Source organism: Branchiostoma floridae, chromosome 10 (assembly GCF_000003815.2).
Source record: "Branchiostoma floridae strain S238N-H82 chromosome 10, Bfl_VNyyK, whole genome shotgun sequence".
In the NCBI taxonomy this organism is placed as follows: Eukaryota; Metazoa; Chordata; class Leptocardii; order Amphioxiformes; family Branchiostomatidae; genus Branchiostoma; species Branchiostoma floridae.
In genome coordinates, this window is record NC_049988.1 from 1,600,211 (window position 1) to 1,623,489 (window position 23,279).

At 40.9% G+C, this 23,279-nt stretch overlaps 1 protein-coding gene across 1 annotated transcript; it reads right to left on the reverse strand.

The window, feature by feature from the left end:
- Positions 1 to 19,364: 19,364 nt before the first annotated feature.
- On the reverse strand, positions 19,365 to 23,031 carry LOC118424210 (gastrula zinc finger protein XlCGF49.1-like). Its single transcript, XM_035832745.1, has 3 exons — positions 22,878 to 23,031; positions 22,512 to 22,715; positions 19,365 to 19,528 (listed from the first exon to the last, which is right to left on the reverse strand). Exons 1-3 carry the CDS (start codon positions 23,029 to 23,031, stop codon positions 19,365 to 19,367), a joined length of 522 nt encoding a protein of 173 aa, XP_035688638.1.
- Between the last annotated feature and the right edge of the window lie 248 nt (positions 23,032 to 23,279).

Here is a 23,279-nt window from a genome sequence, read left to right on the forward strand (position 1 = left end):
TTGATCTTTTGATTTTCTGTGGGTATTTTCATTTTCTGTGGGCAGTTTCATCTTCTGTGGGCATTTTCATTTTCTGTGGGCATTTTCATTATGGGGGCCTTTCCATTTTCTGTGGGCTTTTCATTTTCTATTGATCTTTTGATTTTCTGTGGGTATTTTCATTTTCTGTGGGCAGTTTCATTTTCTCTGGGTATTGCAACACACGTACACTTTCCTCCAACATGTAGACCATAGCTAACTCCATGCTACGTTTTGAACCATCACTTCACAGGTGGGTTGTGTCGCAATGCCCACAGATTAGGAAAATTGAATAAAAGTAACCGAAAGAGTAAAGAAAAAAAAAACTCTCTGGGCTACCGTAGACTTAGGACATCTTGGCCACCGTAGAGTGTTCATGAGTGCATAGTTGTCGCTAGGGACATTCCACAGATAAGACGTGAAATGAATCTATGCGCATATGTTTATTTTTCAGGAAGGACAACCAATTACCAGATTCTGAAAGGAAGCAGGACGTTCTAGTTGATAATTCCAGATGTCATCAAATCATTTTTGAAATACCGTAGAACCAAATCCTTTCTTTTTATTTTAAATCTTGCTTCGTAACGACCTTATTGTGACCAAGCATGCAGAAATTATTCCAGCGGGTAGTAATGCCGGTTGTCTTCATCCAGTTGATAAGTGGTAGTTTAGACCCGGCATGTTTTCCTGGGTGCAAGAGCACGGAACTATGGTCATCATGTACCCCCCACAGTAACGCATTAATTGGTAAGGGTATCAGCTACAGGTCCAGAACCCCTCAAGAGGCCACATGTTTACTTTGTAATACGCAATTACAGCAACAAAATGTACTACATGCGTCTCAACCAAGCTCAACATGCCTCCCTAACACTGGATATGTCGCCATAAGAGGGTTCTCATTTGGTATCCTCTCCATTCAGAAACTCCGACCACCTCAGGAGTCGACAGTGCATTCCTTTTCCCTGGTTGAATGCGGAATCACCGATATAGAAGAGAACACTCTGGCTATGTTTGCCCAATTAAGTTTACTAAACCTTGACTTCAACAACCTGACTCACGTCATGCAAATATGGTTCACTGGTTTGAAGTCCCCACAACATTTCTACAGTCTGTCACTATCACATAACAACATAAGTAGCATAGATTCAAACTGTTTCAAAGACCTCCCTGCTCTGAATGTATTACTACTCGACAGTAACTCATTGCAAAATGTTGAGCCATCTTGGTTTAACAAACTAGACTATCTAGGTCACCTTTCTCTGAAATCAAATTCCATCCAAAGCATCCACCCAGAGGCATTTAAGTCATTGCGACTTTTGGTAATTCTGGACTTAAGCAGTAATCAGTTGTGGCATCTGTCTACAGAAACGGTAAAGATGCTCCACAAACTACAAATCTTTAAAGTTAGTGGGACTGACTTACTTCCCTTGGGTGATTCTGAGCAATCGATGATCAACTGGAGTCTTGATTACCGGAAATCTCTGCACTCTCAGCAGCGCATTGCAGTGACGGTCAACGAAACACGTTTCTGTATTACTCAAGCATATAGAGTGAGACAATATTATGTTCAAATTCAACACGACTTCCTCGCAAATGTAGAACCGATTAGTCAATGCTCATTACTGAACCTTCTGACGAAAAGCAAGATGAAATATGAACTGCCAGTTGTACTGATATCCATCAATACCGAGTCAGACAAACAAGATGGAAACATCACACACTTGTGCAAACATGCGTGGAAAGATGCAGGAGGCAACTTTGCTTTGGGTCAGACGGCCATTCTGCGAATCGTTCCCATCTGCGTGGACAAGCACTATAACACTCAGAGTGTTGCAGTAGTTCTGTATGATGCCGAAGCTGGTAAACACGGTAACGCGAACTATAATGAGGGCTACAGTAGAAATGTCACAACTGTATTTGGCCATGAAGAAGCCATGAATGTCACGTGTTTGCTCAAAACTGCCCTGGGGAAAACATACCAACATGTCTTTACAGCAACGTCAGACACTCCTGAATGTGCATCCTGTGTGAAGGAAAAGGAAATAGAACACATGGAGGTGAGAGAAGGTACAGGAAACCCCGAGATCGAGAATCAGACGAATCCTTATACAGCTCGAACTGTGACGCACGATGGTCCAAAAGGGCATGAAAAATCCCCACTTGTGGGACATGAATATTGATGATAATTAGTTGCCAATCACTGTTGTCTCCATTGGAAACTGTCCGTGATTGGTTGAAAATTTAAAAGGCGGGCCGTAGTAATGTTTATGTTACGATATCTCCCCTGTGTCAACGTCGCTATTCATATGCGTTACCTGCCGCTGGTTTCAATTGTTATCACATTAGCACGTTTTAACAATACCAATTCGTTGCCTGACTCAAAACCAACAGGATTTTCAGTATAGTTTTGTCCATCTTATGGTCAAAATACCCAAAGATATTCCATCATCAAAAAAAAAAGTCAGCTCGCCGCTGGTAAAGTTGGACGATTTACTAGTGCTGGTTTTTGACGGCAAAAGATTCAATATGGCGCTAGTAGTAGTAAAATATTCCAAACTGAACGTATTTGTAACATAAGCAGCTTTACCAAGCCACTTTTCAGCGACAAATTATTGATAGGATACGGTTTGAAAGTTCCTTCCGGTAAAATAGAACAAGATAGCGCAACAGTTGGAACGGATTGGTTGCACCGAGCGCTACTGTGCTCAAATAGAAGACACCATTTATTAAACTGTCCATGGCCAGTCCCAGTTTGTATGTTTTTCTCTCCAATCATTGCCAATCCTGAACTGGTATTTTAGGCCTTTTCAAAAAGGTGATTTGTAAATTGTTACGAATAACCGACGCCGTCAGTTCTTGACAACCATCATCCCGCTTGGGTAACATCATATGTAGCAGCATGGGTGAGTTGTACATTAAAAAAACACAGGCACCATTTATTTTGAGACCAATTATCTAATTGAGTCACATATTCTTTGAAATGTGTTCTGGTCATTTTGAAAAAAAGTCCTGAAATGAATTAACTAACGTTCTGTTTAGTTTAATAAAGAAAACAATCCGAAACCACACGCAACATTTCCCACCACAATACAGTAGACTATCCCATTGACCTGAGATGAACCGGCGGGCGCCATGTTTGATTTCCCAAGCGGTCACGAAAACTCGACCCAAAAACAGAATATAGAAGGAAAAATACACAAGCATACACAAAACACACACAACTTAGGAGGATGAAAACTTAAGTCTGATTCATGTAACCGATGCCCAGAATATAGTTTTGTTTAATACACAATCAAATCAAATTACGGAACGATAGTGAAAAAAAACGTGGTTCGTCCAAAACTAGCTTAAAACAAGCAGCTTTGACCAAAACTCCTTGCTTGTAACTTACAGGGCAAAAGTACTGAATACACACACCAAGCAATTTCAGAGACTGATTTGCAGTTGAAAACCCCGCTCCCAGCACAGGCACAAAGAGATGATTTGCATGAAAGTGCCCGCGAAGACAAAGGGGCGCTAATAAGGCTCTGTCATCTATGCCAACACCGCCTCATTATTGCTTCAAAACATCTCTTTTTCAGCGTGGAAACTCTGAATAAAGTGCACATTTCATATTTTGACCGATATCTTCCGATCCTACCGATAAAATAAAATAAAAACTACTCCATTTGAAAGAGCAAAAGCCGCCCGCCATCTTGGTTTTCGTATTTGTTTTTCTATCGGTGCGTTCAGGAATTATGGGAGAAAAAAGTATCGGTAAATAGGAACAGTATTTTAACTGTATCAGACATAAAAAACTACACAGTAGAAATTGATTTTAGAAAGTTTGAGCTTAGATAAGGGTATAAATGTTTGATTCCAACGTAAATGAGAAAAAAAAAGTCGGTGGGGTTCAGAGTTCAGCGACCGAAAGTGACTTTTGCCACGTCCCGTAAAAGCGGGGATTTGAGCACTGTATTACACTGGCATTTTTTAAGTTTTACGTCGTTTCAAGGCTGACATTTTCATTTATCATGTATATACTTTTGTTAATTTATATCATAAACTAATCGATCGTAATCTTGCGAAATAATTCTGCTGCTTTCTGTATATATGCCGTGCGGCACTTCAGACCCGCCTGTGGGTGTGGCCTATTAGCATAGCAACGAGAAGAATAGCCTAGCAACGGACCAGCGTGCGACCGTACAGCCGGGAAGGGGTCCATCCATACATGTGGGTCTTATTACACTGTTAGTTGTGTCATTAGTCTCTCTGGTTGCACTGATTCCAACCTGTTTGGTAATAAAACATGGTTGTTGTTCACAGGGCAACCAAGCTGCACAGGTTGCTCAGGTTACGACAAGGTCTCCTCTTAGCATAACCTCCGTAAACCAGTGGATGATCAGTGGAGCCAGTAGCCATGTTGTCTCTCTCAATGTCAGCCACAGCACGACAGCATCCGATAAAACAACTGGTTCTGGGGGCACTCAGCAAGCTTCGTATTCAGGTGGCATGGTGAGCAGCTAGCAATACAGCGAAATTCCTGACGAGTACTACAAGTACCAAAATACTGATATTGAGGCTTCCAGAACGTACTGGCAGATTCCTGACGACTACTACATCTATTATAACACGAGACCAGCATCGCTGCATCTCTACTGGGAAATCGAGGATGAATACTACAACTACGAAAACGCCAGAATGCGCCCCCTATCCTACCCTCTGGCACTGCAGGTGCCTCTGGAGTTAGACCAGGACTCAGAACTAGACGACCCTGTACCTTTCAATGATTCAGCAACTGAGGCGGCCCTTCCTGGCGCAAATGGGTTAGGCCGTAAGCCTCTGTCTTACTTAACAACATTTAGAGCTGCAGAAGTTGCAGATAATTCTCCAATAAGTGCACGAAATAGAAAAATTCGGCCTTATGGAACAAACGCCCCAACCAAGCGTAGAGTCCGAGATATGACTCTGATGGGTAAATGTGGCAGAACACAGAGAAGTCTCATTTCTAGACAGAAACCTATGACCTTATATGGCAACCCCCTTACTCTCCCTCCGTGGGCTTACAGAGAGCAGACTAACGATATGTACAAAAATGCATTCAAACTTGGACAATTGTCAAATAAAACCAACCAAAAAGTGCCATGTCCACATAGTAGCAATGTTCCCATTGCCTCGTACATGGGTGATACTAAGGCAACTTGCAAGGAAGGCCAAATCAAAAGGTCTAAAACCTTCAGCCTAAAAGTATCTAAATCGCAGATTGGAGAATCCTCAGAACAATCATGTAGTCGCCGCAGAAGTATTTAGACTCTATCTGAAATGGCCAAATCATCGGATTCCGTAGATGCTGGTGCAATGGCCGAGTGGGTAGATGTTCACCTTGCATCCGGTAGGTCGTGAGTTCGATCCCCGGCCGAGTCATACCAATGGTACACGCTGCTTTCTCTGCTTAGCACTCAGCACTAATGAGAAATATTATGGAGGTTAAACACACCAGCCCCCTGCTGTAGTGGCTTTACATGTGTGGCCCAAGGGCTACTCGAAATGGACAGATGTACGGGCAACTTTATCTTTTTCTTTTAGATCAGTTCATCCTTCGGTTATGTTCGGTGTGTTTAATCTTTGTAGTGCCTATTGGAATACAGGGCAGCGAGTTTGCTCGCTGTTTCAGTAGCAGGATAGGTTTATACAGTGAGACGTTGACATTCCTTTAACGTACTCCAGACACCTCTTGGAACACCTGGTCCCCATTTTACGTCTTTTTCGAAAGACGGGTGCAGCCCCAACTAAAATGTTCTACTCATGACTGAGCCGGGGCCTTCGGAATCCCATTTACTAGCTAATCAGAACCAGGGGCTCAATTGTGAGGTTGCTACCAGTTGAGCTACATGGACATCCCTTCGGCTTGGATTTACTTTGTAAAATGTGTTCCCTTTTTCCCACGATTCCATTCTAGTGAACCATTCTTACAACATGCCACTTTTCCAACCTTTTTGATGTTTTTAGAATATGAAGAATGCTGCGATAAAAGCATCATAGTTTATGGATTTACAAGACGGACTGTTCATCTTGCACCCAGGATCTTATATTAGCTGGGATGTTTACATAAAGCTATATAGTGTATATTCACATATATTTGATGAGTAGAGGCAAATGCACAGTTTGCTTGAATGTATAAAGATGAACATGGCATATGTATACAAAGATTGGTTTTGAGAAATTTTACTGATATGTACATATATATATATAAGTTTGTATATCTATGTATTATGTATGTAATACGAGCATCTAAGCCCTAGATTTTTTTAAGATCTTCACATGATCCGTAGCCATGGACTTTATTATTTTTTTTCCTTACAATGTTACAGAGATGTTACAGAGAATCAAGAAACACCTCTCAGTGCACATTCTTGTTCAAAAAGTGACGTTATTGTTCCAACATACTTTCCGTATTTGTATTTTGAAATAGTGTGTTTTCCAATCATTATCAACATGTTTATATACTGAAATTCGACAATGTTATAGAGCTTATAGCCGCTAGCCAACAATGACATGATGCAAGTCTAATGATAAAGATGTGCCATAATTGATACAATACAGTTTTTCGACATGTGCCCATAAAGGCTTTACACATTTACACTCATAAAAAAGTGTTCAAAGTAGTCAACAGAGTTACATGACAGGCATTTGTAAGTGTCTGTAATACCTTGTTTGTACAACTTGACCCTTGTGGGCTACACATTATGCAATACCTTCCACTTACAAAGAACGTATCTTGGGTTCTTTTATGGTACAGAATACAGATTTCCAAATTGCTTTCCAGGGAACAATTTGAAACTGAAATCGTGTTAAACGCTTTTCCTAAAAACTTTGCCCTATGGGCACAACTGCTTTTTGTGAGATCAAAATATTTTTGAAAAATGTGTTGTTTTGCAAGTATACCTCTTTTCCAAGCAATTTGATCGCTGGTACTTCACTTTTTGAATGAGGAAATCCTATCCATTTGGAAGGAATAGCATGGCGTAGTGCATTGTACTGAAATAATAAACTGGGGTGATCTCCTACAATGCTTTTCAACTCACTTAATGACCAAAAATTTCCACAACAGTCAATAATATCATTGATAAACAAAATATTTTTCATAACCCAATTTCGGAAGTCTAACATTTTACCTTTATAGGTGACACATACATTATTCCACAAAGGTTGCCAAGGTACATTCTCCTCTGATACATCGTCTATTGTGTTAATCACGAATAATGTATATTACAAACGTTATACTTGTCCTTAACATGGTTCGAAATGAACATTATGGATCTAATATATAGTCAACTAGAGTTCCACGACCTCATACCTTCGCCAAATGTTTTGAATCTTTTCGTTTAAAGTATTTATTTTTTCCGTTTTGATTATTCAATTAGGTCCTGATTTGCACATTTTGTCTCGGTTGATTATCCTCTTTATCCAAGAGGAACAAGTCCAAAGTATGAGTCTTATTGTAACAGAGAAGGCCGTTTTAGTGTTTCCTGATTACAAGTAATTATGTAAACATAGAACTAATTTGCACGATTTATGTATAATAATGTTCACCTTCACTAAGCTTCAGGTCATTTTTACCAACTTTAAGAGTCCATCGTACAGAGGCAGTTAGCCTTGTAGGATTTTTAAAAATGCCAGACCATTGTTTTGAGTAATGTCCATTCACAAGTTTTCACAAAATGAATCAAGTTCAGGTCTGGACCTAATCCTCTGGACCTGAACCGGACCTGAATTTGCTGTACCGGTATCCTTTATTTCTTTATTTCTTTATTTGAATTTACCACATGCAAAAACAAGTGGAAGGGAGGACAAAACAGGTGTATCAACACCTTTACAAGTTGTCCTCCCAAACCTGAAATGATAATAGAAAACAATACGAAACCAAATCAAACAATAAACATTAGACATCAAAAGTCAGTAGACATGAATATACAATTCGGTAACAATTATACACAGAATTGATTACATGTATATACAAAGTTATCAAATATCATTATGTACAGAGTAAAAAGCTAATTATAATACTAATGTGGCCTTAAAGCAGTGCATGAGGCACACCCACAAGATGTGGACCAAGAGCAGGGGACGTCGATATTGAACTGGGTGTCAAATCTCACAAACGTGGCTCTCACAAGCGATCGCTTGAATGTCAAGATGTTAGACTTTTCAGTGGCTTGAACCCCAATATTACGGAGAACAGGACTCAGCTGATTCCAGATGGTGACCAGCCTAGGTATGTAAGAAGAGCTGAAGGCTGATGTCCTTACTCTAATGGGGGTGAGCATGTGAGATCTGAGATATCTAGAGGGTCTGGAAGGGAAGGATACATACTTGTGAACAATAGGTTTTGACTTGATAAACACCATGACGTCGCACACTTCGCGCCTGTGCGTAAGAGGCAACAGACCAAGGGTGGAAAGACGTTCCTTGTAGGTCAGGGTGTTCGAGTGGGCTCCTAGAATGAATTTAGTCGCCCGTCGTTGCACCCCTTCAACAAGGGACATGAGTTTGCGGGACTGAGGGGACCACAAAGGTGAGCAGTATTCTAAGATGCTTCTAACCAATGTAATATACAGTGCCTTGCGTACATCAGTGCTAGAGTTGAACCCGATTGTTCTTTTGATGAAACCAGTCATAGAATTGGCCCTGGCTACCATCTTTAAGATGTGACTGCTCCACTGAAGGTCCGACTGGACAATGACCCCAAGGTCAGGCATACTGTCTACAGATGTTATTGTAGTACCAGACATGTGGTAAGAGTACATAATAGGACTCTTAGAGCGAGTTAAACGGATAAGTTTACACTTGGAAGGATGGAAAGACATCTTCCAACTAAGACTCCAGTTGTACATAGCAGTGATGTCATTTTGCAGCTTAACACAGTCATTTAGCTTGCTGACTTCCCTAAAACATTTAGAGTCGTCAGCGAAGAGTGCTACAGTAGATTGAGTTGCTGCACAAGGTAGGTCATTGATAAACAGAAGGAAGAGAAAGGGCCCAAGAATGGAGCCCTGTGGAACACCAGATGTCACCGGGAGCCATTTGGACTGGCAACCTTCCACTACCACACGCTGACGGCGATCGGTTAGGTAGGAGGTAAACCACGCCAGGAGGTTACCACCGAAGCCAAACATCTGCAGTTTGTGGATTAGCAAAGTGTGGGAAACGGAATCGAACGCTTTCGCGAAGTCCAAAAATACCATATCTACCTGCCCCCCCTTGTCGAGTATGGATCCTACTTGATGGTAGGTTTCTACTAGTTGAGTTGTAGTAGAACGGCCGGCAATAAACCCGTGTTGGAATTCGTGAAGCGACCCTCTCAAAATTGGAATCAACTGATTGTACATACAGCGTTCCATCAACTTGCTTACCAAGGATAACAAAGATACTGGCCTGTAATTGGCCACATCATCCTTGTTACCCTTCTTATGCACTGGTAGTACGTTTGCATCCTTCCATCTACTCGGTTCACAACCAGCGGATAGTGATCTATTGAACAGCAAGGTCAAGGAAGGAGCAAGAGTCTTGGCACAGCCCTTAAGAACATGTGCAGAGATGTTATCCGGACCCACAGCCTTACTAGTGTTGAGATTAACTAACACATTTTCCACGGATTCTACAGCAATTAGCAAGTTACACAATCTTTCATCAACTGTCACGTCGATGTCGGGCTTGATAACATTAGGGTCAGGTGCAGAAAAGGTAGAGAAAAAGTAGTCATTGAACAAATTGGCCTTATCGGGTGCAGACTGAACGACCGTGCCATTGAGATGAACGTCAGTCGGAAGAGACCTGGATTTTGACTTTGCTCGTACAAAAGCCCAGAATCTCTTCGGCGACTCCTGTAAAGTGGAAGAGAGGCTAACAAGATATTTGTTATACTTAGCTGATAACAAGTTCTTCAGTTTGTTTCTTAGTTTACGGAACTTCACCCAGTGAGAGGGGGAGTCGGAACGCTTGGCCCTTTTCCACGCTGTCCGCTTCTTGTTCTGCAAGTTGCGTACCTCGCCGTCGATCCAAGGAGGTGATGTTGATACCTTGAGCTTCCTACTGGGCACGAACATGTCAACAGCCGACTGAACGGCTGAAGACCATGCTTCCCAGGCAGAGTCAATGTCATGGTGGTGAGTAACTGACTCTGATAGCCTCAGTGACTCTAGGTGAGCACTGAGACCCAGCCAGTCGGCTCGTGTAAAATTGTACACTTTACGAGGAAGCTCCTGCCTAGTTTGGCTACGACAGCGGAGAGAGAACTCGAGAACAGTGTGGTCGGTGTCAAAGTCAGCGGGAAGTTCCCTGATCGTAGAGAACCTCTCAGGGAAGTCCGTAAACACAAGATCTAACAGGTTGTGAGTGGAGTTTGAGGGAACATGATTGATTTGTTTTAAAAAGTAGTTATTAATCATGTTGCAAAAGTCGGCTTCCCTACCCTCGTTTAACACTACGCAATTAGCCCAGTCGATTCGAGGCAGATTGAAGTCCCCGAGGACACAGCACATGTTATACTCTTTGTTCACGCTCTGTAAAGTCGAGCCCAGGTTGTGCGTAAAAGCTGACAGGTTACCAGAGGGAGGTCTGTAGCAAAGAATAACAGCAATTTTGCCCATAGCTGGAGGACGGATTTCACATACAAGAATCTCATCCTGAGGCTCCAAGTCAAGCCTACGACTACTACATAATGACGATTTAACAGCGAGTAGAATCCCCCCACCAGACTTATTATTGTGAGTAACATGACGATCCTTGCGATGGGTAACAAATTCAGGGGGAATAACCTCTAAATCATGCACATCAGAAGTCAACCAAGTCTCAGTGATTGCGAGAAGATCCGGAGCATTAAGGTGTAACAGGTTGGTGAGCTGTACCAACTTGTTCCTACTCTGGTTAACAGATTTCACACTCCTTGCATTGAGATATATAGCATTAAGAAAATTGGATGACATCATTAAAATGAAGAACAACAGGAAGCACACATGTGCTAACATACTTCTACTGATTTGCAAATCAATTTGGCACATATCCACCCCTAGACACAGACACAAAGATTTAGTGAGGTAACGATATCATACTGCTCTCTTCTCTATGTAAATGCACTGTGTATTTTAGGGAAAGCTTCATTGTATGGTAGGTGGTTGGATGTGTTATGGCCTTCCGTCACCGATATCTACAAAGACCTAACTTCCAAATATATGGCAAACACCTAAAAAGACCTAACTTCCAAATATATGGCAAACACTAGTACTCTATCACCGGCCCCAGCGCCCTATCCCCGATCAATAAATGAACGTCTGATGTTCCACTACAAAGTGTGTGTGTGTGTGTGTGTGTGTGTGTTTGTTTGTGTGTGTGTGTGTGTGTGTGTGTACATCAAGAATCAAAACATACGTGGTTTACTGGTAGACTATGGCGAAGACTTAAAGCAGATCTCTTCAGTGACCTATGAAAACACATTTATTAATTTCAAAAATGTTAAACACAAGCTAAGTACAATCAATATACCAATACTATGATACTATGATATATACTAATTTATAGTTTATACAGTATATGTTAATTAGTAAATACGTAACTTTATGTGCACTTGTTACATTGGATAAAGCTCAACATTTTCTAGGATGTCAGTAAAACGTCGGCTAGCCTGCTGAGACTTTGATGGAATTATCGTTGTTACATAGTTTGCAACTTCATATGTATAAATGTTTTCACAAGCTGTTGTAGAATTCGTTGCCGCCGCAAAAAAGGACTGGAGATCTCTACTGTATACTTTGATGCAGCCATTTGATATACAAAGGTATAGATACTCTATGGCATTATTATACATATGGGTATTAAAAAGTTCATAGCTTTTCAACACAATATGGCCTTGTGAGTAATGTTAGGGATTCAGAACTAAATTCAATGTAAAACATATAAACAGAAAATCATGAAGAAAGATAACTTTGAACTTAAATACAATCATCAATCATAACTGTGAGTGTGAAGTAGCTTACTCTAAGATATTACTGTGGGACACATGTAGTAGTGTGCACACCTTGGTATTTTACCTATTAGTGTGGCATGCATGTACAGGTATGGCTACAAACTTCTGCTGTAAAGTTGTCCAGTACCCTCACCATAAACACAGAGTTTCTCATCAGTGTGATATTTCAGAAGGCAGGCAACAACATCTGACTTTTCAGCTGCTCAAATTACTCACACAGCTAACTCTTATAACGGTTTCTCTCAAGAGTGGGTTCATAGATGTGCAAATTTGGGACAAGTTAGACACACCTATTCTACTTTGTTCAGAATGGACCGTTCCAGCCGAACACCATAAGACCCGGCCAGCCCCCTGTTCTATTTCGAACACCTTGGTCAAAAACGACGCAAGTAGGACAGAACTCGCGAGTATTTTTTTCAAGTGTGTTTTGCTAGATGGCTGTCCAGAATGCATTTCACTTGTAGGGGTGAGTTCTCATATGTTTTGATAAGTGAGACTCTCGCACAGTGCCATACCCACAACCTTCACACATGTAGGGTTCCTTGCCCATGTTTTGCTAGATGGTTCTTCAAGGTGGATTTTTTGGTAGCAGAATAGTCACACTGGTCACACCTGTAGGGTTTTTCTCCTGTATGTCTTCTCATATGTAGGGATAAGTGAGACTTCCGAGTTGTCCTGTACCCACACTCCCCACACATGTAAGGTTTCTCACCAGTGTGTTTGAGAAGATGGTTGTCTAAGTTGGATTTATGTGCTGCAGAATAATCACACTGGTCACATTTGTAGGGTCTTTCACCTGTATGAGTCCTCATATGCATGGATAGGCGACTCTTGACAGCTGTCCTGTACCCACACTCCCCACACATGAAGGGCTCATCACCAGTGTGTTTTGCAACATGGCTGTTCAATGTGGCTTTCTCTGAAGCAGAATAATCACAGTGGTCACACTTGTAGGGTTTTTCACCCGTGTGAGTCCTCATATGTATGGATAAGGCAGACTTTTGAACTGCTCTGTACCCACACTCTCCACACATGAAGGGCTTATCACCAGTGTGTTTGCGGAGATGGCTGTCCAATGTGGATTTCTGTGCAGCAGAATAGTCACACTGGTCACATTTGTAGGGTTTTTCACCAGTATGGGTTCTCATATGCCTGGATAGGTGACTCCTGACAACTGTCCTGTAACCACACTGCCCACACATGAAAAGTTTCTCTCCGGTGTGTTTTGTTCGATGGTCGTTCAATGTGGATTTCTGTGCAGCAGAATAATCACACTGGTCACACTTGTAGCATTCACCTGTATGGATTCTAATATGCCTAGATAAGTGACTCTTTTTAGTTGTCCTGTACCCGCATTTCCCACACATGTAGGGGTTGTCACCAATATGTTTGGCTCGATGATTATCCAAATGGTATTTTTGTGCAGCAGAAAAATCACACTGGTCACACTTGTAAGGTTTCTCACCGGTATGAGTCATCATGTGTTTTGACAGGGTAGAGTGAAAAAGTGCCCTGTACCCGCATTCCCCACACATGTAGGGTTTGTTACCAGTGTGTTTGGCTTGATGATTATCAAGGCCGCTTCTGTTCCTTGCAGAATAATCACACTGGTCACACTTGTAGGGTTTTTCACCTGAATGAGTTCTCATATGTTGAGATAAGTTATGCTTCCAACGTGTCCGGTACCCACAATCCCCACATACGTAACGTTTTTTATCAGTGTGTGCTTCAGATTGATGGTTCAAACCGCTTTTGCCTTCTCGCTGCTGGTCTTCGACAATGTCTGCATCTCTGTCACCTAAAACTCCAATAGGAGAACCATCACCGAGTTCCTGGGGAACAGTAGTAGGAGACCAATTTCCTGCCTCTGCCATGCCTTAACCCTCATCCGACCGTTACCTTTTTACGACGAATCTGACCGTATGGGGTCATTTTTGACCCCATTTTGTTTTGCCCATAGACATATTTCTGCTGGCTTATTTTGTCATTTCTATGTTTTTACTGTTTCACTAATCTATGAAAAATATTTTGACAAGTTTTGGTGTCAGTAGTTATTACTCATTATCATAATTTATGCAGAAAATGAGGACAAACCACATTTGCTCTGAAAATCTACCATACTCAACTTACTTAAACAATATTCTGTCTTATCAATTTCTAAACAATGATTGTGATGATGCAATAATACTGATAGCATTAATAATAATGTTATTTAACAAGAAAAAAATACAATATTTGTGAAAAGTTCAGAATATATTACTTAATTATGCACCATATTCAGCCATCTAAACACATACATACAATAACTCTTGTCTATTTTCCCGCAGACATCTTTCTTGTAGGTTCCTTCTGTACATTCTGTCCATATATTGTTTTTTAATCAATTAGAAACATTTTCACTTTCATTAGCATAGGTAATTAGTGCTTATTATCATAATTTATGCAGAATGTCGAAAAACTGTGTTTTACACTAAAATACTAAATTTCTTACAAAATATTCGGTGTTTACTCATCTAAGCAACTATAACTTGTTGCTGCAATAGCAATGATGTGGAATGCCTGTTATTTTATTGAAATGTCTTGATATTTATGTAATTAATGATTCATAATTGGCTGGGGTCATTTTTGACCCCACCGAACAAGACACAAACTTTCAAGTATAGCTTATACAATAATGAGCAAAACTCGGTGAAAAATTGGTAGATGCTGTAAGACATGTATACAAACAAATTCATGGAAGGGTTTTTTTCTCTGATGAAAAATGTTGCTATGGCAGATTAAATTTTACTCCTGGGGTCAAAAATGACCCCATACGGTCGGATGAGGGTTAACAACGCCTTAGAACAAAAATCAAAATAGATGAAACATTCCTCCATCTAAAGTTACTAAATAAGTAGTGTTATAATGTCAGTATATCCACTCCAAATATATACTGTATTGTCCCCAGTATGTAACCCTGAACCCCAGTCACTGTACTAACATCTGGTTTGAATAAAACTTACACAGCATCTACACCTCTGGTATATACTAGTACTCCAATAGATTGGCCCCGTAAACACAACAAGTAGAACCTTCACTGCTGAATTGAAAACTAAATCACGAAAAGTTGATTGAGCAACTGTCGAACCTTTACTCCCATCGAAACGACATTAAAACCCGGCCTGGTCACTTCTTAGTGCCACCCCATGACCATCTATGGCAATGACTTGAAATTTTGTATCCCAAAGCTGTTCTAACATTGTTTCTATTGTACTATTTCTGTCACATTTGCAAAAGTACCGAAGTGATTCTTACACAATTTGGTGATACCGTGGTGCTTAAGTATCTTACAGTCGAACTTGTATTTAACCCTAGTATAAATATTTTCTCTCGAAATACATCTGACGTTTGGCGTGTGATTTCGCCCCCTCCCCCAATTGAATTTCGTCATCCTAATGCGGACTATGTACTATACAGATGACCTATACCTACTTTGGTTCATGATAAAGCAGTCATATTTTGTGCATTTCACGTTCTTACCTGCTTCTAGTATTGATTTTTACCTCCACACAACCGTCCTGCATACGTTTCGTACCGTTCGTCTGGAGCAGCAAGGGGTGAAAGGTGAACTATTTGCGGGGTGAAAGGTCATCCTCGTGTATACCTCGTTACCCATGTATTGTGATGAAACCGCTGCCTACATGTTACATTACATTTACAGAGGGACTGTCCCATTTCCACATTTTTTTTCGCCAAAGTGGCGTAAGGTTATGTTTTGACTTTTAAGCTTTGTAACTCGAGAACCCTTCTTCTGTTTTTTACCTTCGCCAAGAAGGTTATATATTAGGTAGCGTCTGTGCGTATGTGTGTTTCACTTTGTAGAAGACCACTATAACTCAAGGACGTCTGCAGATTGTATTGATGTTTGGCATGTGGGTAGGTCTTGGTGAGACCTAGAAAACGATTCGATTTTGGGCCTCCTAGCGGCTTGTTATTGTACTGCAACGGAACCTCCGGGCTGGATATCTCAAGTTCTGAACAATGTTGCTGCGGCTATAAGTTTTAAGTGGTAGACAGGTCTTGATGTCGAGAGTAAATGGTATAGGTTTGGGACTCCTAGCAGCTTGTTTTGGTAATGTAGGGCTGGTTTAGTGTCAGACTTTGAAAGGGAATAACTCAGGAAGGGGTGAACGAATTGTTAGGATTTTTGGTACGTAGCTTAAATAGTGGGACCGCGTGGCGCAGTGGCAGCCTGTTTGGATCCGCACCGAGAGGTTGTGTGTAGAGTGTTCGCCTTGCATTCGGTAGGTCGTGAGTTCGATCCCCGGCCGAGTCATACCAAAGACTTTAAACATGGTACATGCTGCTTTCTCTGCTAAGCACTCAGCATTCGGTAAAGAGTATGGAACTTGAACACAGACTAGCCCCCTGCTGTAGTGATTGCGTTGTGTGGCCCAGGGCTAAGGAATCAGAGATGGGCACCGCCCTATGCGCCACTAGGCGCGAGGAGGGTTTAACTTTTTAAACTTTTAAATGATGCTTCATATAGTGACATATTGATTATGCAAATTAGTAACTTATTTTCATAATTAATTAGGGAATCGTATAAACACGCTCAGTTCCATTATAGGACCATTGCAACATGTGACATTTGTAACTGAGAAGGAGAAGAATATTGATAGATAGATATTGTTGAAAAAGTCCTTATTTGCATAATTAATGAGAAAACACCATAATGTCATTGTGATAAATCACTGGAACTTCTTACTTGTAGCAATGAAAAATTATGTACAGGTCAACATCGTTGAACATTAATTATGCAAATAAGATCCTTATTTGCAATAATTATCAGAAAATGGGATAAAAGCATTTTTTGATATAGATGTGTATGTCTGTTATCTGATAGAGATGATCAGCTAATATAATTTATGCAAATGAGAACCTTATTTGCATAATTAATGACAATTACTTAATAAACAGCAGTTGTAAAGGTAAGAATCATTTGGCGAAGGTATGGGGTCGTGGAACTCTAGTCTTTGTACTTGATGAATGTGATTGATACTAATCTACAAAGGTACAGATACAGATAGTGCTATCACACTTGTCAAAGTTGTCTTCTGTGTAAATAAGACATCTCACAGTACAAGCAAAAAAATACAAATCCCAAACACATCTCAGCAAACAAGTAATCTTTGATCTTAAAGTTAATGCACACTCAAAACTGTGAGTGCGGCTTATTCAATTATATCAGCGGGAGGCGTGTAATAAGTGTTCTCACATAGATCATAAACTTAGAGGAAACTTATGTTAAGAATTTGTTCTGTACCTGCACTATAAACAGTAATAGTTACTCATCAGTGTCTTTAGCTAAAGGGCAGATGACATCTGGAAAGCTGATAACAACTCGTGCTGCTCACTCTAATAGTCTAGGCGATTGGTGCAAAAAGTGCTCAAATTATGGTAAAAGCATGATACTTAGCACAAGTGTTCTATAGAACAATAGAAACAATTCTAGGGGTGGAGATAATAGAAACCTGCTTTTGCATAGCAACTGTTGCTAGGCAACTTGTTTTGCTTGGCAACGAGTACCATTGTCTGCATTTTCGTCAGATGACACCTTAATTTGGGGGCCAAATGACATAAAATTGGGTACTATGGTATCTAAGACTCATTTCGTCAGACATGAGAATTTATTCTGTATTGTACATGTTCTAAAATCTACTTTATGGCACTTTTTGAATTTTTTCTTATAAAAAATGTACATTTGTGACTTTTTGAATCATGATAGTTCATGCGATAAGACTTAGATAAGTGAGCTTTTTGTTGCTGCAAGATCTCTGAATGGTACCAATGTGGACTACTGTGAAGAAAAATGATAAAAGAATGGTCACATTTGTATGCCTTATTTTACATGTATGTATATATATATATATATATATATCAGTATTCTTATACATTGGATAAGGCACCCTTTCGAGTTGTCCTGTACCGTCAATCCGCACACATGTAGGGTTTCTCACCGGTGTTCTTGAGCCGATGGCTGTCCAAGCTGGATTTATGTACAGCAGAATAATCACTTGTCACATTTGTAGGGTTATCACCGGAATGGGTTCTCATACGTTTGGATAAGGCAGACTTTTCAGTTGTCTTTTCAGTTGTACCCTCATTCTCCAAACTTGTAAGATAGGGTTTGTCACAAGTGTGCTTTGCAATATGGATGTCCAAATGATGTTTCCGTGGAGCAGAATAATCACACTGGTCATACTTGAAGAGTTTTATCACCACTATGGATTTTCATATGTCTGGATAGGTGACGCCTTTGGGTTGTCCTGAACCCACATTCCCCACACATGTAGGGTTTATCACCAGCGTGTTTGAGTAGATGGCTTTTCAGGGTGGATTTCTGTGCAGCAGAACAGTCACACTGGTCACACTTGTAGGGCTTTTCACCTGTATGCCTTCTCATATGTTGGGATAAGTAAAACCTTCGCGTTGCCCTGTACCCACACTCCCCACACATATAAGGTTTGTCACCTGTATGTTTGAGAAGATGGCTGTCTAAACTGGATTTCAGTGCAGCAGAATAGTCACAGTGGTCACACTTGTAGGGTTTTTCTCCTGTATGGGCTCTCATATGTTTGGTAAGTTGAGACTTGTGAGCCATCCTGTACCCGCACTCCCCACACATGTAGGGTTTCTCACCGGTGTGTTTGAGAAGATGGCTGTCTAAATTGGATTTCCTTGCAGCAGAATAGTCACACTGGTCACATTTGTAGGGCTTTTCACCTGTATGAACCAGCATATGCCTGGACAGATAACGCTTATAAGGTGTCCTGTACCCACACTCCCCACACATGAAAAGTTTCTCACCGGTGTGTTTTGCTAGATGGCCGTCCAATGTGGATTTGTGTGCAGCAGAATAATCACACAGATCACACTTGTAGCGTTCACCAGTATGGATTCTAATATGCTCAGATAGGTGACTTTTTCTAGTTGTCCTGTACCCGCATTCCCCACACATGTAGGGTTTGTCACCAGTATGTTTGGCTAGATGATTATCCAAATTGCATTTGTTTATTGCAGAATAATCACACTGGTCATACTTGTAGGGTTTCTCTCCGGTATGAGTTTTCATGTGTCGTGACATGGTAGACTGCCAAAGTGTCCTGTACCCACATACCCCACACATGTAGGGTTTGTCACCAGTGTGTTTGGCTAGATGATTATCAAGGCCGCTTTTGTTCCCTGCAGAATAGTCACACTGGTCACACTTGTAGGGTTTTTCACCTGTATGAATTCTCATATGTTGAGATAAGTTATGCTTCCAAGGTGTCCTGTACCCACATTCTCCACATACGTAACGTTTTTAATCAGTATGTGCTTCCAATTGACAGTTCGAACTGCTTTTGCCTTCTGTCGGCTGGTCTTCGACAATGCCTGCATCTCTGTCATCTAAAACTCCAATAGGAGAACCATCACCGAGTTTCTGGGGAACAGTAGTAGGAGACCCATTTCCTGCCTCTGCCATGCCTTAAACCAAGGACAGAACAAAGATTTAAATAGATGAAACATTCATTGACTAAAAATGTAATAGATATGTAGTGTTATATGGTCAGTATACCCACTCCATATGTATACTGTACTGTCCCCATGATGTAACCCTTAACCTGGCCACTGTAATAACATCTGGTTTGAATAAAACTCACTACTAGTAAGCATCTACACCACTCTGAGTCCGGGCGTGCCTCTTGTATACTCCAATAGATAGGCCCCGCAAACACAACAAGTAGAGCCTCTAACGTTACTCCTATCGATACGACATTAAAACCCGACCGGGTCATTTCTTACTGTAACCCCACGAGCACAAACCATCCATGGCATGACCTGGAATTTTGCATTCCCAGGTTGTTCCAACATTGTTTCTGTTGTACGATTTCTGTCACATTTCCAAAAGTACCGAAGCAATTTTTATTCTTACACATTGATGATACTGAGGTGCTTACAGCATGATGATACTGAGGTGCTTAAACTTGAGTGTAACCCTTTATTTTCTCTCGAAAGACTTCCAGGACGCTTCAGGCGTGTGATTTCGCCCCCTCCCCCAACTCAATTTCGTCGTCCTAATGTGGTCCATGTACCGTGCAGATGACCTACACCTACTTTGGCTCACGATAAGGTGGTCAGTTTATGTACATTTCAGGTTCTTTAGACTTACCTGCCACTATCGTTGATTTTTACCTCCCCAAACCCTCCTGTAGTCGTCTGGAGCAGCAAGGGGTGAAAGGTGAACTTTTTTGCGGGTTAAAGGTCATCCTCGTGTATACCTTGTTACCCATGTAATGTGATGAAACCGCTGCCTACATGTTACATTACATGTCCTCTTTCCACATTTTTACCTTCGCCAGAATGGCGTAAGGTTATGTTTTGAGCGTGTGCGTCTGTGTGCCAACAGTATAACTCGAAAAGCCTCGGTCTGTTTTCTTTGTATGTTTCATCTGACCTTTATAGTCTACACAATAAATTACAACTTCCACACATGAAAAAATGGAATATACCCTGTACTTTTAATATCCTTATTTGTTTTCACTTGCCAGAAAAATACATATCTTGAATTAACTGAGCTCGATAGCCCATGTTATCTTTGCCGGTTTTATATACATGTACATGTAATGTAACTACATTATCTATTAGAGAAACTACATTTCATTTTTCACAGACTTCCAAAATATCTGTTTTGAAAATGTTTGACCTTAGTAATATCCTCAATAAACTACTACAATACATAGAAATATATTGTGTATACTTTATATGTAGTAAATAGGTGTTAAAAAGAACATCAGTCTTTCACTTTAGGTACACTTGTTACAATGATTGAAGATCAATATTTTCTAGGATGTCAGTAAAAGTTACCTAGCATGCCTGAACTTTGATGGAATTGAATTATCTTTCTTATCTCGGTTTGAAACTTTCTTATTCTTGACATTTAAAGTATTTCTCATAAGCCATGGTTATCCAGATCACTGTTGTAGATTTCTTTGCCGCTGCCCAAAAGAACTAGAAATCTCTATTGTACATTGTTGAAACCATTTGATACATACTAATCTATAAGGAAAGGTACAGATACAAATACCATATAGTGTTAGCACATTTGTTGAAATTTTCTTCTAAATAAGACATCTCATGTGCTTTGCAATATGGATGTCCAAATGATGTTTCCGTGGAGCAGAATAATCACACTGCTGGTCACACTTGAAAAGTTTTTTTACCACTATGGATTTTCATATGTCTGGATAGGTAACGCCTTTGAGTTGTCCTGAACCCACACTCCCCACACATGAAGGATTTCTCACCAGTGTGTCTGAGTACATGGCTTTCCAGGGTCTATTTCTGTGGAGCAGAATAATCACACAGGCCACACTTGTAGGGCTTTTCACCGGTATGGGTTCTCATATGTCTGGATAAGTCAGACTTTTAAGTTGTCTTGTACTCATACTCCCCACACATGTAGGTTTGTCACCGGTGTGCTTTGCAACATGGATGTCCAAATGGTGTTTCCTTGCAGCAGAATAATCACACTGGTCACACATGTAGGGTTTTTCAGCAGTATGAGTTCTCATATGTCGGGATAAGTTAGACTTCCGAGCTGTCCAGTACCCACATTCCCCACACATGAAGGGTTTGTCATCACTCATCAGAGTGTTTTGCTCTGAGATGGCGGTCCAAATTACTTTTATGTGCAGCAGAATAATCACACTTATCACATTTGTATGGTTTTATACAAGTATGGGTTCTCATGTGTATGGCTAAGGCAGACTTTTGAGTTGTACTGTATCCACATTGCCCACACATGTAGGGTTTCTCACCAGTGTGTTTGAGTAGATGGCTTTCCAAGGTGAATTTCTGTGCAGCAGGGTGAAGAATCACACTGGCCACACCTGTAGGGTTTTTCTCTGGTATGGGTTCTCATATGTCTGGATAAATCACACTTTTAAGTTGTCTTGTACTCACACTCCCCACACATCTAGGGTTTGTCACCGGTGTGCTTTACAACATGGATGTCTAAATGGTGCTTCCTTGCAGCAGAATAATCACACTGGTCACACTTGTAGGGTTTTTCAGCAGTATGAGCTCTCATATGTCGGGATAAGTGAGACTTCCGAGCTGTCCAGTACCCACATTCCCCATACATGAAAGGTTTGTCATCAGTGTTTTGCTCTGAGATGGCGGTCCAAATTACTTTTATGTGCAGCAGAATAATCACACTGGTCACATTTGTATGGTCTTATACCAGTATGGGTTCTCATATGTATGGCTAAGGCAGACTTTTGAGTTGTCCTGTATCCACATTCCCCACACATGTAGGGTTTCTCACCAGTGTGTCTGAGTAGATGGCTTTCCAGGGTGCATTTCTGTGCAGAAGAATAATCACACTGGCCACACTTGTAGAGCTTTTCACCGGTATGAGTTCTCATATGTCTGGATAAGTCAGACTTTTGAGTTGCCTTGTACTCACATTCCCCACACATGTAGGGTTTGTCACCGGTGTGCTTTGCAACATGGATGTCCAAATGGTGTTTCCTTGCAGCAGAATAATCACACTGGTCACATTTGTAGGGTTTTTCAGCAGTATGACTCCTCATATGTCCGGATAGGTGACGCCTATGAGCTGCCATGAACCCACATTCCCCACACATGAAGGGTTTGTCATCAGAGTGTTCTGCTCTGAGATGGCGGTCCAAATTACTTTTATGTGCAGCAGAATAATCACACTTATCACATTTGTGTGGTTTTATACCAGTATGGATTCTCATATGTTGGGTTAAGGTAGATTTTTTAGTTGTCCTGTATCCACACTCCCCACACATGTAGGGTTTCTCACCAGTGTGTTTGAGTAGATGGCTTTCCAGGGTGGATTTCTGTGCAGCAGAATAATCACACTGGCCACACATGTAGAGATTTTCACCGGTATGAGTTCTCATATGTCTGGATAAGTCACACTTTTGAATTGTCTTGTACTCACACTCCCCACACATGTAGGGTTTTTCAGCAGTATGAGTTCTCATGTGTCTGGATAGGTGACGCCTATGACCTGTCCTGAACCCACATTCCTCACACATGAAGGGTTTTTCATCAGAGTGATTTGCAAGATGGCTGTCCAAATTACTTTTCTGTGCAGCAGAATAATCACACTGGTCACATTTGTATGGTTTTATACCAGTATGGGTTCTCATATGTATGGCTAAGGCAGACTGTTGAGTTGTTCTGTGACCACACTCCCCAC